Genomic DNA, 17,173 nt, shown 5'->3' with positions numbered 1-17,173 from the left:
GTCCCTTGTAGCAATGAGTTCCAGCAGTGCCTGATGTGTAGTAGAACAGAATAATTCCGTCCTTTAATCAGATTGTATTTGGCATTTCACTTAACTATGCCTTTATTACTGTCACAAGAGGGTAAATAAAAGCATCTTCATTGTCTTTACAATTACTATTTTTATTTCTCCTCACCCTCTACACTCAGTTGTTTGAAGCTTTTGCATTCTCTCTGCATGGAAATTTTTGTTTTATGATTTATGTTGCGTGTTTTGAACTCGTTCCTTGTTCTGCTCTGCTGAATAAAACCAGACACATGTTCAGCTCTGCAGAGTACCTGAAACATTTCTCCTTCCTTGTTTAATTCCACTTAAATGGAGGAGTAGATGTTCATCTTATCTCCTCCTACACAGTCCTGGCACAGTTCTTGTGGTGGCAGTTTGCTCCCTAACATCCAGTCTGAGTGAACAGGGAATGCTTTCCCTCCGTTAGGAGCAAGGAATGTGGGCTGAAGTGCTCCAGGTTTGTAGGGATGGATTTGGACATCAGTTCCTGCTGAAGTTAGTGAGAATGGAGTGTCCAGGCTCTTGTTGAAGTCTCTCCTGAAGCCTTTTATTGCTGCACTAACTAAAAGATCTTTTTAAAGGTGTTTCTGAGGGAAGAGTTGCTCTGACTGCAAAGTCAAAAAACTGGAGATCCCAAATATTTGTCAGCACAGGCTGGCAATGCAGGGGGTGATTTTCACTTCCAAGCCCCTCTATCCATTTTATCCAAGGATCAACTGTCTAAATTGGCTCAGACTGAAGCTCCACAATGCCTTGCTGAAATACTGTGGAGAATAAACCAGCAATTTGTTTAGCTTAGATTTGTTATTCTAGTATCCCAGAACCAACATGTGGTATCTTACCAAATTCCACACGGGAATATCCCATCCCAGCACAGCCCCAGATGAGGAATTAGCGGTCTCCTTGATCATTTTAACGGGATCCATGGATTGTACACTCTGCCCCATCCCTTTTGTGGAGGTGGAGGCTTTATGTTTATAAAGGAATGACTCAATTGTTGTGGCTGAATTGTTCCTCTCTGTTCGATCTTTACACGGACAATTTCAGGCCCTAAGTGAATCCAGACTCCTCTAAATGTCTGCAACAATAAAATTTGAGAGGTAATTTGTATTGATCAGTATTTGCCAGTGGAGGGAGGATTTGGATTTACTGTGCTCTTATTAGGGATTCTGTTAGCAAGATCTAAGAGAAATGGCTGCAAAAACCCTTTTTTCTGACTCAAAAAAGAGCCAGGGTGGGAGTAATATTGATTTTGTGGTCTTAAATACCAGCATTTGTCTTCTTCATCTTTTATTCCCTCCTCCATTTACCAGTTCCTGCATAACACATTTAAATAAATACCTGCAGCCAGGTGATTGTGGAGTATTATGGTTTGGTTTATAGAATTATGCTATAAATATTATCATATAGGAGTTGGACTCAGTGATCCATGGGGGTCCCTTCCAACTCTGGATATTCTGTGATAAAATTGAGCCCCTGTTAGTGTTGATCTGATGGAGTGAGGGAGGTGAAGTAATGAATGCATCTCTCATTCCCTGATAGCAGCCACATCTGTTGCGAATTCTGGATACAGAGCACACACACACACACACAGAGTAAATATCAGTGTATTTTGGCTCACTTCAACAAAGGGTACACAAAGGCTCTGGAGATTTATCCTGTTTATAGCAGCAGTTGCTGACCCTGTAAATCAAGTCTCCAGCTTTAAAGGGAAGCACAGAACCATTTGGGACTGCAGAAAAACGCAGCTCTCACTCTTGATTCAGTACTTTACCAGCCCCTATCTCTTAAGCTTTCAGTCAATAGTTGTTTTTTCTATAAAAAGATGCTCTGAATGTTGCTTGTGCTTCCCAGAAACCAGGCCCACTGTGGAAATATTGGCTGGCTCAATGCCAGGCGTTGGGTTTGGCCCAGGCTGGAGGTCTGGCCATGGCACAGCAAAGGTTGCACACCCTGCAGATACAAAACCCCTCCTGCACAAACCAAAGTGCAAACTCAGTCCCCCTTAATGAGTTGGGAAATTTTGTTGGACCTGTTCTGCAAGTTCAGTTCTGTATTTTTGATGAGGTTTTTGAGAAGAGGCTTTACTATAGACACTAAAATCCACCAGCTGCTTTCTCACTGGAGTGAGTAGAGTGGCTCTAAACTTGTTTTTGTAGCCTTTCACCCCTGTTCTGTCCACCTGTGAGAGTCAGGGATTGTGAGCTGAGCTCTGAAGCCTCACCAGACTTATCAGAAAAGATCTGGCAAGATAAAAAGAAAAGATGAAAAAAGAATCATCACCAACAAGCTCCTGAAAACTGGATTATAGCTCCTGTGTCTCTTTACAAAGCAATAGGAGGGGATTTGAAGCTTCCATAATGCTTTGAAGAAAATACAGCTTTTATGTTGCTGAGCAGTGAACGTTTGTGGAGGTTTGGCAGGGAAATGAGCTGTTCACTGCTCTCCACATCCAGTGCTGCTCTCACATCTTCCCAAAGATCTGAATGCTGCATATAAATAAATATCATTTGAAGGAACCTGTGAAAGAAGGTGCTGGAACAACAGTTTGTGATTTTCAGGAGTGTCTTAGATCAGTGCTGGCGGTAGAAATGTCTTTCCCAGACCTATCTGCCTGTCCCTGGAAAAGTTTTCCCCTGGAATGTCACATATCCATATGACATGTTTGAAATAGAGATCATCATCCTCCTCTTCCAGTTTACTCAGTTGAAACTGCTTCTGCAATTTCAGTTTTGAGACTTTTGGTTTCCCTGAAAAAAAGGAAACAAAACCAAACAAACAGAAAAACGCTTTTTGAGGTCGTTTCCTGCAAGTTCATTTAAATGTCAGTATTTTATGGATTCAAATTAGTTTTAAACTGCAGTTTTTATTACTGAAGCTATTTTTAGATTCTAAACCCTGCACTCCAGATGTGTTAATCAGAAATCTGTACCAGTACAATTGCAGGAATGTTTTTGAGATTCAGTGCCTATCAACTGCCAGAGCAGTTACTGAGTGTTTTCTTTCTAATTTCCCTCTTGAAGATTAAATAGGAATTAGCTATTACTTGTAAACTGCAGATAATGTAGTCCAGTTTCTACCTCCTCCATGATTCAAGGATCCACGTGGAAATGATCCATGTGCATCTACAGAATTGTGTCATAACCTTGAATTCTGAGGTGCTTTGTGGTGCACAACTTGCTGAGAATTCAGTTTCTCTTCATTTCCATAGAGGCACCTTAGATCAGCCATTGTAAAAAGTAACACAGGACAAGGGGAAATGGCCTTAAGCTGAAATGGGGAAGGTTTAGATGAGATGTTAGGGAGAAAATTGTCCATGTGGGGGTGGGGAGGGCCTGGCACAGGGTGCCCAGAGCAGCTGTGGCTCCCCTGGATCCCTGGAAGTGCCCAAGGCCAGGCTGGACAGGGCTTGGAGCAGCCTGGGATAGTGGAAGGTGTCCCTGCCTGTGGCAGGGTATGGAACAGGATGAGCTTTAATGTTCCTTTCCAACCCAAACCATTCCAAGATTCTGTGATTTGTTGAACAGCCCAACCTCCTTTTAAAACTGGCTGACAAAGGAAGCCCCCTTCCCTCCCTCACACTCTTTATCTCCATGGTTTTTCTCTCAGCTGTTCAGTCTGTGATTTCATGTGCTAAATTCCTTGCTTTTTAAACTGTATTTACAGTTATTTTCATGCTGGAAATGGAAGCATGTACCTGCCAAGGAAGAAACTCGCAAAATATTCCATGAAAGTGCTTCACAGCCTGGTTATTAAATTGCTTTTTAAGTTGCACCTTGTTTTGCAGATTAGAAAACAGTGGCAGGAGAAATAAAGCAAAACTCTTCAAAAAGTGCCTTGATAAATAAACTTCTCCATCTTAGTAAAGAAATCTGTTCCACCTGCAGAGCTGATTGCACTGTGTCTGCAAAACATCTTATTGCTCTCAGCTCATGTTTATTGCTGGTTTCAGAGATGGTTAAGGAAGGGAAAGTCAGTCTGTTCTTTTTCAGCAGGTTTGATTTTGTGTGAAACCTTTAGATGGGGGAAGCTCAGCAACATCCTGCTGAAGGCAAAAGTGCCTGGTACTGCTGTGATGCAAGAAAAGCAGGTTAAACATGAGCCCAGAGCTCTTTGCAGACATGGCAAATAAGAAAAAGGAGCTTATTGTGAATTTGGCAGCTGAACACTCTGCTCACTCCAGGGAGCTCGAAGCAGGGAGTGTTTGCAGAATTTCCTCCCAGTCACCATCCTGCTGGTACCAAAGAAGTGAGAGCAAGGACTTGGAGGCCCCTGGCCCCATGCTCTGACTTCCTTTTCATAACATTTATGACAGTCATGACTAAATTTGTTGGAAAAATCTAAGGGGTATACAGGAAGGGACTCTCCTGATGAGTTAGGAATAAATTGTAGAACATTTATAATCTCATGTAAATAAACACACTCAAGCACAGAGGCATGAAAAGTTGCACTGTCTGGATTTTTGTTTTTCTTTCAGCTTATTCAGACAAACAAATTGAAACATTATCCCAGCATCCATGGAGACTTCAGCAATGACTTCAAGCAGCCCTGTGTTGTGTTCACTGGGCATCCCTCTCTCAGATTTGGGGATGTGGTGCATTTCATGGAGCTGTGGGGAAAATCCAGCTTGAACACTGTTATATTCACAGGTAAGTAAAATGCTGATGCCATTATCAAATTAACAGTTTGTGCACTCTGGTTAAGTGTGGCTACACCCCTGGGGCTTTACTCATTTGTTCTGGGACAGAAGTTTTTGACTTCAGTAGGAGCTTATCTAAATTAAGGCCCCAGGACTGGCTGCAGGGACAAATGTAATTATTGTGCCATTTAATTCAGTGTAGCCCTGCAGAGCCAACCTTTGCCATGCAGAGTCCATTCCTGCCACGTCTGAGCAAAATCATTGTTATGCACAGCAGTAAAATGCCTACAGGAAATTAATTTTTGAATTAAAAGCAGCTGGCTGCAAGTTAAACCCAGGCAAGACCTAATGGATGCTGGTCAGAAAGGAGAAACACTTCTCCATATTCCGGTGGAACCACAAACCTTTCCTCATCCTTTCTCCTGCCTTTTCATCTTTCAGTGTTTCTAAAGAGGTTTCTGTCCTCTCTGCTGTCCCAGAAGTGTGCACCCCACACAGACCTGGCACGGGGATCTGAGCTGTTCCTGCCTTTGGGCTGAGCTTTGTTCAGATGGTTTCTGGCTGGCAGACACATCTGTAGCTGAAGGTACAGCTCAGGCTCATTCCCCAGGGGAGCTCTTTCCTTTCTCAGTGCTCAACAGGTCTTTAAAGTTCCCCCACTTCTCTCCATCTGCTTCCAGTGCTGACCCTGATTAAAAATCCTTCAAGGCCTTCCCTGCAAGTGAGGTTCTGTGCAGGTGTGTTTGTACCTGATGTGTCACCCAGACAAAGCCCTGCAGTGGGCATTGTCCTGATCTTAGGAGGCAAAGAAAATCCTTTAGGTCCTTACTCCTGATTTTGAGTCTAAGGAGCTCTGGGATAATGGGAGGTGTGCTCTATATGACTTAGCCAGCTAAAGAAGGTGTGGATTTTTGGACAAAGTAATTAGAACTGGGGAGGAGAGCCCTGAGGAGCAAATCAAACCTACTCCCACAGCAAGGGTGGGATGGAGTCCCACTGTTAAGTTTATTTTCCTTCAATTTTTAGTGAATAGGAAAGCTGCTGGACAGCACAAAACCTGAAGAAAAGAGGGCTGGGAAAGGGTTATTTCCTTCTTTCTTTTTAAACTGTGAACTCGAGGCTAGTGACAAGCAAGTCCCTTTGACTCTTTCACAATATTGGCACCAAAAAGTGTGACACTATCATGACAGTGTTAAACCAATTTGGGGATATTTATAGTGTAAAATTAACCCTATTCAGTGGGAGGGGAGATACGGGGAGGTTCCTGCAGAAAACTTAAATCCAGACTGGTTTTGTGCTGGGAAACTCTGCAAGGTACCACAGCACTAAAGGTACAGCTGCTGCAGTGCCCATCCCTCCTGACCTTTGAGGCAGTTCAGGAGACATTCTCTAATTACAGTAATTGGGTAAAATTGCAATGTGGATATGCATTGTCTTGGAAACTGAATTTTACACCAGTCAGGACTTCAATTAAGGCAGAGTTGGCAGAGCCTTTGCTGGGGTGTGTATTCCATGCATCCCCAGGGAACCAGTGGCATTAATCACGTTGTGAATGTGCTGCCCAGGGTGTCAGGAACTGGCCTTTAATGGCAGGAACTCTTCCTCTGTGTCTTCTGGAAGGAGAGGCAATTGACCTTTCTGTGTGAGATCCTAATCCTTCAGTGAACTGAGGCAGTCCAGCACTTCTGTCAGAGCCTGGCCCTGGCAGGTTGTTACAGCATCCAAATGTCACTCCTGACAGCCTGGAGGTGCAGCAGGTCATGGTCTTGGAGATCCATTCCCAGTTTGTACTTCATGAAACTCCAGTTGAGAGCTACTTTAGCTGGGTGACCTTGTAGTGCACAGTGATTCCAGATGCTTATGATGGTTTTTTTTTCATAAATTCTGTCTATCCATGGCTTTTGTCTCTGGGCACATCCACTGGGCAGGATGGTCCTACTGCCTTGTGACTATTTCCTTATGGTTGTCTCAGCTGGAACAACACTCAGGGTTTAGTGCTGGGTTTGGCAGTTGGACTTGATGACTGTAGAGATCCTAAATGATTCTGTGTCTATAGAAATTCCTAGCTGATTAAATTCTCCTGTTCTTAGTACCAGTGAAAAATCTGAATCTGAACCTCCACTGATGCCACTGATTTCCATTATTTAATTACTTTTCTGTTTTAAGCCAAAATCTCCTGTGGATCTGAAAGAACCCCGGTCCATTAGAGCAGTGTGTGAGAGCAGATGATGTTGTAGCTTTTCCTGTGAAAAACTCCTGGTTTGTGGTAATAAAACCTTTAAACTCCAAACCATCCTGCATTGTTAATGAACACTGCTTGTTCAGTCCACAGGAACAAGTCAGTCTCCACCTTTCCAATCTGTAATATAAAAAACAACAACAAGAATATAAATTGAAGCAGCCAGGACCTGGCTGTGAGGGAACTGTGGTGCTGCTCTGCTGGCTGGTGTCACCTGCAGACATCACTGCTGGAGCAGTATTGAGGAGATTATTGATTGAAAATATCGAATACAGCTGAACCACAAAGAAATTCCAGGAGAATATACAATATAAAGAAGTCTCCTTTAAAAACCAGCTTCCTTGGAGATGTTAAAACCAGCTCAAGCATGTCAGTGCTGTACAGTGGAAGGTTTTATAACTCAGTGTCACACAGCAGTAAATCAGGAGTCTTGGGGGGAAAGCTAAAGACCTGAGATTCTGTCAGGAAAAGTCAATATGTGTCCTTGACAAGCACTTGCTGCCTCCAGACAGGTGACTTTGGGACTTTGGGTGGTTTCAGAACAGCAGTTCCTGTGTGTCACATGTGAGCCCAGCTCAAGTTGTGTTTTTAACATTCTAAATCTCCCAAGTCCCGTGCTGGCATTCCTTCATTAGAATTTCTCCATTTTCCAAGGCTCTCCTGTCCTTATTAGAAGTTCAGAGAGGCTTTGAACTGGATTTTATATGGGATTCCTAGACCAAGACTCCATGTCTGTACATTCTCTGAACCTGCTGATTCAGAGATGCTGAACAGATGCTGTCGCAAATCTCTGTGTCTTCCACAACCCCAGATGGGATGGAGAACCTCCCTTCTGGTAACTTTTTAAACTTAAAATTTGACAATTTCACGGCACATCTCTAGCAGAGAACCTCTGCCTGACTTAGTTTTCTGTTTTCCCCTAATGAATTTTAAAATGCCTTGTTATTTAACCTTAACTGATCACTGATCATTCTTCAGCTCCCAACTTTCTCAGTATTCCTATTTTTAAATTGCTATTCATTGCTAATAAACTTAATTGACATAAAATGCCATTTTTACATTGATATTTTTAGGCTTTGTTTCATTGCCACCACCACATCTGCTTTTAACTAACATGGCTTTTTGCCCAGTGTAATTTTTATTTCGTGTTTGTGGATTCATGGCTTCATGTACACGTCCTTGTACAGCGCTCATTTTTTGTTAATATTACTCACTTTCATGTTCCCAGGCAGCTACAATTGCTTTAAACTTGGGGAAATTATCTCTTTGGCAGTTCCAAACATTTGTGTCATTGCCTGCTGCCATGTTCTGTTCTCTCAGGGTAAATATCCCCACGTTGTGCTCAGTGGTGCTTAGCCAGCAGCAGATTTTGAGATTTTGAGATTTTTAGGTGAGCAATTAACTTGTCTTTTTGTTGGATGTCACGCTGGTGCTGAACTTGCTCTGTTAAGGTTTGAAGGAGATTTTTTTTCTTGCTGTCTGCATGAGAAATCCAACCAGTGCTCTGCTCTGCTGCCATGTCAGAACATCCTAGATAGCTCTTTAAATCTGTACTGGAGGCTTTGAATTTCAGTTTCCTTTAAGTTCATCCTTTCACAGCCTCAGCAGGTCCCACAGAATCCCTCCTGCTGTGTTCCAGCCAGGCTTGAACTGCATTTGGCTCTGCCTGGTGTCCTTGGAGGCCTTGTGGTCCAGGATAATCCAGCAGATGAGACTTTCATGCATCCCTTTCTCTTTTCCAGCATTCCCTTTGTCTCATCTATCCCACAATTAGCAGGGGGATAGAGAGGGCATAATCTTTTCCATACCATTAGACTGACCCCCAGAATCAAGAGGTTACCTGTACCCTACACTGTGTCACCTGAGATCTGCATTTGTCATTCACCAAAAAAAAATAACCTTTTTCTGTAGTATTCTCAATGTTTCATTATTCTCTGTGGGAGTAAAAGCCCATTCAGTGCCTGACTTTTCCCTGGCAAACCTTTAATCCAGTAATAGAAGAACCCTTGGTTTCCCACCAGTCAAAACCTGGCACTTAGATTCAAAATAATAAATACTTATATTTATTACCATCTTTATGCTGCATTTTTGTCATAATGAAAACCAACTTGCCATTTGGATTACCTTACAAGACTCAAAATGTCTACATTTTGCCTTCCTTTACAGGATCTGATTAAAAATAAGAGGTGATGTTTTTGTCTTGATTAAATTTGTTCTAAAAATCATGCAATAATGTGTTCAAATGAAATAGTATTGCTGTGTTGCTTGATTAAAGTAAGACTAATTGTGGGCGTAATTTTCATCAAATTAATTTAAAATAATGGGTGGGGGAAGGAGGAAGGGAAGAGAAATCTGTACCAGAATTAACACTGAGCAACAGCTCTGACTAAACTGGAATTAGAGAGGAATTGGGCATTTTTTGTTGTTAATGGGGCTTTTTTGAGTGTTTTCAACATTTCTTTTTCCAGAACCAGATTTCTCTTACCTGGATGCCCTGGCTCCCTATCAGCCCTTGGCAATGAAATGTGTTTACTGTCCCATTGACACGAGACTCAACTTTATTCAGGTGTCTAAATTACTCAAAGAAGTCCAGGTAATGAATTTTCTGTTGCCTTTTCTTAACGTTTCTTCACACACCTGAAATGAAATCAGTTAATTGTGAGCAAATGTTGCATTCAACAAAAAGGGAGAAAACACCCAGATCCTTTTTTTTCCACCAAGAGGACACAGAATTGAGCTCTGCTTTAGGAACGGCCTAAGAAAAAGAGGATTATTGTAGTATCTGCTGTTCCCCCTTGATTCTGGTGCTTTTGTGGCCCACCCTGATTTTTGTACTAAAATTTGACATCTCTTTCCATGTTAGTGGAAAAGCCACATCCACAAGATGTGTTGTGCTGTCTCCAGGGCAGCTTGCAGAACCACTTCTCATTTGGCTTCCTTAAACCCTGCAGTGGCAACCAGCCTGTTTATGCTTCGTTAACATTTTTTCTGGAAAACTCCAGGAGTTGTTTTTTTGAGTTTGTTCTTGATTATTGACAGCCAAAGTTTGTGCAGCCTCACATTGGGATGGTCTCCACCACTGCTGCCATTTCCTTCCAGTTTATCTGGAAAGGATTTGATAGTAAAAAGCGGTTTGATATTTTGATTTTTCCTCTCCTTGCGGCAAGTACGACATCAAAGTAACGATTAAGGACACAAATTCCGGGCGGCTCCCTGCTCCTGGATCAGTTCCCTGCTGTGCTGATGGGAATTCCACTGCTCTTTTGCAGCCCCTGCACGTGGTGTGCCCCGAGCAGTACACGCAGCCCCCTCCCACGCAGTCCCACCGCACGGACCTGATGATCGACTGCCAGCCCCCGGCCATGTCCTACCGCCGCGCCGAGGTGCTCACGCTGCCCTACAAGCGCCGCTACGAGAAGATCGAGATCATGCCCGACGTGAGTCCCTGCAGGGCACGGGCTCGGGGGGGTTCTTGATTGGTTCTTGTAGCCAAATTCCAGCTCAGCAGCTGCTGGAATGGAATCGCAGAGTTGTTGTGGTTGGGAAAGGTCTTTAAGGTCGTGGAGTTGAGCTGTCAGCCAGTGCCACCGCTGTTGGTTGGCCTCAGGTGCCACTTGCAGGGGTGGGGACTCCTCCACCTTCCTTTCCATGGAGTTGTTCCAGTATCCAGCCTAAACCTTCTCTGGTGCTACTCGAGGCCGTTGCCTCTCCTCCTGTCCCTGTTCCCTGGAAGCAGAGCCCGACCCCCCCGGCTGTCCCCTCCTGTCAGGGAGCTGTGCAGAGCCAGAAGGGCCCCCTGAGCCTCCTTTTCTCCAGGCTGAGCTCCTTTCCCAGCTCCCTCAGCCTCTCCTGGTGCTCCAGCCCCTTCCCCAGCTCCGTTCCCTGCCCTGGACATGCTCCAGCCCCTCAGTGTCCCTCTTGTCACGAGAGTCCCAGTCCTCAGGACTGGAGATGCAGCCTCAGAACTAAAGGTATTTGTCCTAAAGATGTCTTGTGGCTGGGATTTACAGTTGACTCTCATCATGTAAAGCACATTCTGTCAACTGGAGAGCTAGGAAAGATGCATTTTTGAGAGATAATTTCATCCTGTAAACTAATGGGAACTGAAAAAAAAACATTGTCTGGCTGAGAGAGCTGTTCAGCCTGGAGACCTCAGAGACCCTTCCAGTGCCTGAAGGGGCTCCAGGAGAGCTGGAGAGGGACTTGGGTAAGGGATGGAGGGACAGGACACAGGGAATGGCTTCCCACTGGGGAAGGGGAGATTAGGGTGGGATCTTGGGAAGGAATTCCTGGCTGGGAGGGTGGGGAGGGGCTGGACTGGAATTCCCAGAGAAGCTGTGGCTGTCCTTGGATCCCTGGGAGTGTCCAGGGCCAGGCTGGATCAACCTGGGACAGTGGACAGTGTCAGGATTGGAGTGGGATGAACTTTAAGGTTCCTTCCAATCCAAACCATTCCATGATCCTGTGATTGTGAGCAAGCAAAAACTGTGTTCAGGCGAGTTTTCCTTTGCAAGAAAATCCTATCCCACAAGACAAACCGCGATCTCTGCCGTGAGTGAAGCAACCAGTCACCTCCACTTTAAATATGTGGAAGTTTTAGGCACAACAGTTTGAACTAATGCCCCAGGACCATGGAAAGGATCCAGAAAATCAAGGAATTAGCAGCCAGGAGTTGTCTTTCTCCTTCCCCAAATTCACCTGCTGTTAGAAATACCCTCCCCATTAAGGATCAGTTTTCAGTCATGGTAAAGAAGCAGTGAAAGGCTCATTTGTATTCCAACAATTTCCATAAATGGTTAATTCCTAGAGGCTGCAGGAGCCCAGCAGGTTAATGGATTGCTTGTAGCCATCTAAAATGTGGATTACTTATCCCCATAACATCTATTAATGATTTATTAACCGCATAAGTCAAATCCAAATGTACCCATATTACACAGGGTGACCCATATTTTGACAGACACCAGCTTAAAATATTTTTTGACAATGCAATCAGCACAAATGTGCCCTTGGATCAAAGGTGACAGTGGCTTTTTGCAAGCAGGCATTACTGCCCTTTGGAAACTGGAATATTGAGTGACTTTTCATTGGAGTGTAGAAGGAGGAAACATCCTTTAGTTGAGCCAAATATGAAGAGCAGAAGTGGGACCCACATAACAAATCCCTTCAGCCAGCCCACAACAGCCACTGCCACCATTTCACACCATTTCTGTGAGGAGCCTGCCCAGCCCACTGCTTGGAGACAAGGAGAAGGCTTTCATTACAAAATATGCTTGGCTGCAGCTCCATCATGGAGCTGCATTAAATATAAATGTATATTTAATTGTTTGGGAAATTTGCATCTTTATTGGATCCCATTAAACCTAGGACTGAAAGAATCCTGAGCTCAGGATTGGTTTCATGCTGGTGAAACATGGCTTCAGTTCACCAGCATGAAACCAATCCTGGGTTCAGAGTGCAGGGAGCCAGCCTGGGGCTCACCAATGATTCAAATTCACTGGAGCCTTGGGTTTCCACCTAAACTGAGGTGGAACTGAGCCTTTGTATGAGAGCCTGTCCCTTGTGTCAGCTTCTGAAGGGGCTGGATTCCAGCTCTCCCTGAACTTCCCTAAACTGCTGGGAGGGAGGATGTTCTGTAGGGAATGTGGCATTCACCTACCTGGGAAAAGCGAGCTGGGTTCTACTGCGTTCCCCTTAACTTGGAGACATCCAGCAGAAATCTGGAAGTAGGACAGAAATGGCCTTTTTTTCTCCTCCCCTAACAAATATCATCCAGTTAAATTCACACAGGAGTCCTAATTTCAGAGCTGTCCATGCTCAGAGAGGAGAAACATCTTGTGATTGTCCATATCCAGGGATTCTTCAGGCTGGTTGTTCATTGGCCTTTCAGCACCTGAAGGGGACTCCAGGAAAGCTGGAGAGAGACTTTGGACAAGAGCTGGAGTGCCAGGACAGGGGGGGAATAGCGTCCTACTGTCACAGAACGGGGTTAGATGGGATACTGGGGACAAACTGTTCCCTGTGAGGGTGGGCAGGCTCTGGAACAGGGTGCTCAGAGAAGCTGTGGTTGTCCCTGGATCCCTGGAGGTGTCCAAGGCAAGGTTGGATGGGCTTGGAGCAACCTGGGATAGTGGGAGGTGTCCCTGCCCATGGCAGGGGGTGGAACTGGATGAAATTTAAGTTGCTCCCAACTCAATCCATTCTGGGATTTCCCTGATTCCAAAGCTGCTCTTCACAGCTCGCTGCAAAAGCTGCTTGGTCTGTAGTGATGCTCCTGAAAAGGCTTCTGAGAGCAAGGCTGTGCTTCAGGGCTGTTAACAGGATGCCATTCCCCAGCTCCAAGGTATGCAAATCATCCTCCAAAAGAGGATCTTGCTCCTTCTTTTTAAGGGAACTACATGGTCCTGGTAAAAAATGGATGCAGCTTCCCCTTCTGCTGAGTGGGTTGTGCAAGACAGATTTCAGACGTGATGGATGGGGCTCCCTGGTGTGGGAGTATTTCCTGCTTAATGTTCCCTTTTCAGTAGTTTAGGGTTCCTGAATATAGGAATTTCTGTACTGCAAGGAAAGGGCATTTGTTTAATATGGGCTCCCACTAGCCCTGGGGTTCTGTGCAGGCTCAAGTGACAATTGAAAAGGGCATTTTATAGCTCCTAGAAACCTTGCAATGGCTTGTTATTTGTCAAAACCATGTTAGCCTGAAATGGAATGATGAAATCCACCTTGGAAAAACCAGTAATTGCTAGATCTGCTGCAGGACTGGGATTTGTTTGTGAAGTAAACCTGAAAGTCTCATAAAAAAACAGCTGCTGCAATGAAATCCTGATCAGGGCCCTTTTCTGACATCCCCAGTCCTTTTCCCAGCTCAAACTTCTGCCTGGATTCTTCCAGCTTTGGAAAACCAAAGGGTTGGCTCAGCGTGGCTCCACTCAGTGCAGGCTGATGCTGTGGTAGAGTGAAATTTCCTTTCCCAAAACTTGCAGTGATTCAGATCCTGCCAGACTAATAGAAATTTACTTTTACTGCTGGACCTTGTCTATATTTCAATCGCTTCACCGAGGAGCAAAGGCAGGTCAGGCAGGCCTGTTGTATGATAATGAGATTTACACTCACAGCAGCCTTTGTTTGGAGAGAGTTTTTAACAGTCCCAAGGCATCAGGCTGGAATGGCTCTCCCAGGGACTGTGCAAACCTTTACACTTCAAATAATTTCTTCTCAGCACCTGCCTTTCACTTAAAAAAAAAAATAAAATAATAATAATAAAAAAGATTGCTTCCTGGAAATTGGTTAGGCATTGTCTGCTCACGGGAGAAAGGTGGGAAAATGGAAAACACCTTCTGGAGCAAACAGATAAAATTAAACAGTAGTGTCTGAGCAAATAAAGTGCCTCCAGTTTAATTACAGCCAAACAATGGTGCGGATCACTCGCTGCCGGCAGCAGACACTTCACTGAGGGCTCTGTGCTTTCCAAATACTCAATTTTGTGTTCCTCAGGACACAGCCCAGTCAGGAGAGTGTCAGTGTACAAGGCACAGCCTGACACCAAGTGAAATTACCAGAAAATACTGCAGAAAGAATTAGGAAATCAGCCATTTTAATTATGGAACTTTTGTCTTGGCTCTTTTTCCTTGCTTTTACCTGACCTTTACAACTTTCTTCTGTGTTTCAGGGACTAAGGAGTTTTGAATTCTGTCCTTCTTCCCACTCTCAGCTCATTTTGGTGACCCCACATTATCCAGTCTCTGACCTCTGTGTTCCTTTTTCCCTGACTATTCCCCCTGGGTTCAATGGGCTGTAGCCTCAAAAAAAGTGAATGAAATACAGCCTGTTTAAATGAAATACAACCTATTTAAATGAAATACAGCCTGTTTAAATGAAATACAACCTGTTTGCTTCTGCTGCTCAGTCCTGCCCCAGCTCACTGCAGAATTGCCTGGAGTCTCTCTCCAAGCTGGACCTCACCTTTTGACATTCTACCAAAACTGCTCTTTCCCAGTTTTTACCCACTTTCCTCGCACAGATCCAGAACCAGTGCTGATAAATTCCCCTGACTTACATCAGCAGAGCTCAGTGCAGCCTTTATTTTCTCCTTAAAAATGTCTCCCACCTCACTCTGGTGTCTCTTCTGTCCCAGCCATTCAGCCTGAGAGAGTTCTCCTCCCTCCTCCTCTCTTTTGTGGGTTGGAATGTGTTATCTTTCATTTCCTTTGCCTTTTTTTTTTTGCTGTACCTTTTCTGTGGTTGGTCTTACCCCCAGGTTGTCTTTTTTAGTCAGGTGGAACTCAGATTTGCTTTTCTGCTTCCAGCCTGCCTTTGCCTGCCTGTATTAATGTCTAGCTTTGTTTTTCCTTTCATTTTTGATGGCTGGCTGTAAGGTAACACTTTTCTAGCCAGGCACTCAGCTCTCTCTTCCCAGTCAGCTTCAACAACAACATCCCATCCTGACTTGACATTCTGACCCATAAAATGGTTACTATATTTTGAATATTTTGATTTATGCAATTTTTATGTCTTTCAAATGACTCATCTCTTGCATCTGCAAGCTTTACTGCCTTTACTTTGAAGATATTTCATGTCCTTGCTTCCCCTACCTGTCATTTTTCATTCAAATACAAGCATAATTTCTGCTTCTGCGGGTTCTGTTTTCCACCATCCTTTGTAAGTTCCTCAGACAACTGTTCCCTGCCTGCTCCCAGGCTCCTGGGGAAGAGCTTAATTAAACAGCCATAAATCTCCTACATTACACTCCTAAAATACTCCTTAAACTGCTTTTTTTGGCACAGGGTTGGCAAAAAGCCAGTGGTTAGAATTAGTGCTGAGTGGTTGGAGTGGGTTCTGGTGCTTGGAATCCCACCCAGGATTATTCCCTGGTGGTTGGTTGGTGTGTTTCTGGTTTGGGGTCGAGGTTTTGGGGATGAGGTTCCTCCTGCTGATGTGGAGCCCTGGTCCAGTAGCTGCAGGTGGAACATGCCCATGGAAAACAAGAGCTTGAATTCATTGCTCAAAACTGCAGACTGCTGCTTCTTTTATTTCTTCACTGGATGTTGGCTCTGTGGAAACCCAAAGCCAAGATCTGGGCTTTTGCAACTGATGATAGCAAAATCTTTAGGTGTTCATGGTATGATTCTTTATCCACTGAAGTTAATGAGACTTTAAAATCTGCTCCAGAGGGAGCTGTGGGAGACCCCCAGCGAGCGACAGCTCTGTGAAGTTTGGGTTAACTCAGCAGCTGAATTAAAACCCTTGGATTGTGTCAAATGTGAGGCTGAAAGCCCGACAAGACCTGACTCAGTTCACCCACTAATGATTCTACAGATGCCCTTCATTTCTGGGATGTTCTCTGGTGGAAAAGCCTTTGTTCCTTTAGGTCTCATTAGCAAAATTCCCCAATTTCCATCCCACCTGCAGCGTGCCTGTGCCTCGTTCCCTGTGCCTGCTGGTCATGAATCCACAGGCACATTTCAATTCCCCCCTCACCCCATGTGCTTGACCCCACATTTTTTTGTCCCTCTGAAGGATCTGACAGCTGCAGAATTCCTGCACTTGTCCCCTGGTTTAGCAGGGGCTGTGAAACCAAGGCTGGATCTGTTGGAGACTCCTCCTGTGTCTGGTTACAAGGGCCTGGCCATCAGAGCTCCTGGTGCTTAACTAATTAATTAATTTGTAACTAAATTACTTTAAAAATTAAGGTATAAGAGGAGGCAAGGAAGTAAGAGGTGAGGGAAATTATCCTTCTCTCCTGACACCACCATCCAAATTTAAGTGACATGGCAAAGACCGTGGTTTTAATTCTGCTTACAATACTGACTGTACAGAGCCTCCCTGTTTGCAGCAAGGCCCCTGCACAGCCTTGGAGCAATTTTTGTCCTGTTAAAGATGCTTCCCTGCACCCAGAAACTGGATTTGGTGTGTGTGAGGAGCAGGGGAGTGGAGGGGTGGAGGATGAGGAAGGTTCTCCATTCAGTTTTTGCTGACAAGCAGTTACTGTAAAAACTTCTGCAGGAGTGATCTCCAGGGCTTCCTCTGAACTCAGGCAGATCTAAAAATCCTTGGGCTTCTCTAATAATTGGCAGGGGATATTTTTCTGTCCCATGCAGATTCCATCCTGTTCAGGGGCTAGGATCTGGGTGGGAATTGTTTCATACCCAGCAAGCTCCAAGGCTGTATTCCATCATTCCCACCTAGAAATGGAAGTGCCCTCAGGGTTTACATGGCCAGAACCCAGCTGCAGTCACCAGCAGTGTTTATAATGT

General features: G+C 44.5%; 1 protein-coding gene across 2 annotated transcripts in view; it reads left to right on the top strand.

The window, feature by feature from the left end:
• The window catches only part of INTS9 (integrator complex subunit 9), a 60,356-nt gene that overhangs the window by 35,947 nt on the left and 7,236 nt on the right, over positions 1–17,173 (top strand). For both annotated transcript variants that reach the window (XM_086875528.1, XM_086875527.1), the window contains 3 exons: positions 4,523–4,694; positions 9,392–9,516; positions 10,193–10,360. In XM_086875528.1, the coding sequence (XP_086731654.1) occupies positions 4,523–4,694; positions 9,392–9,516; positions 10,193–10,360 (465 nt within the window). The remainder of the gene's footprint in view (positions 1–4,522; positions 4,695–9,391; positions 9,517–10,192; positions 10,361–17,173) is intronic.

The sequence above is a fragment of the Cyanistes caeruleus genome, chromosome 2 (genome assembly GCF_971803275.1).
Source record: "Cyanistes caeruleus chromosome 2, bCyaCae1.hap1.1, whole genome shotgun sequence".
NCBI lineage: Eukaryota > Metazoa > Chordata > Aves > Passeriformes > Paridae > Cyanistes > Cyanistes caeruleus.
This window is presented reverse-complemented; position numbering and strand designations above follow the sequence as displayed.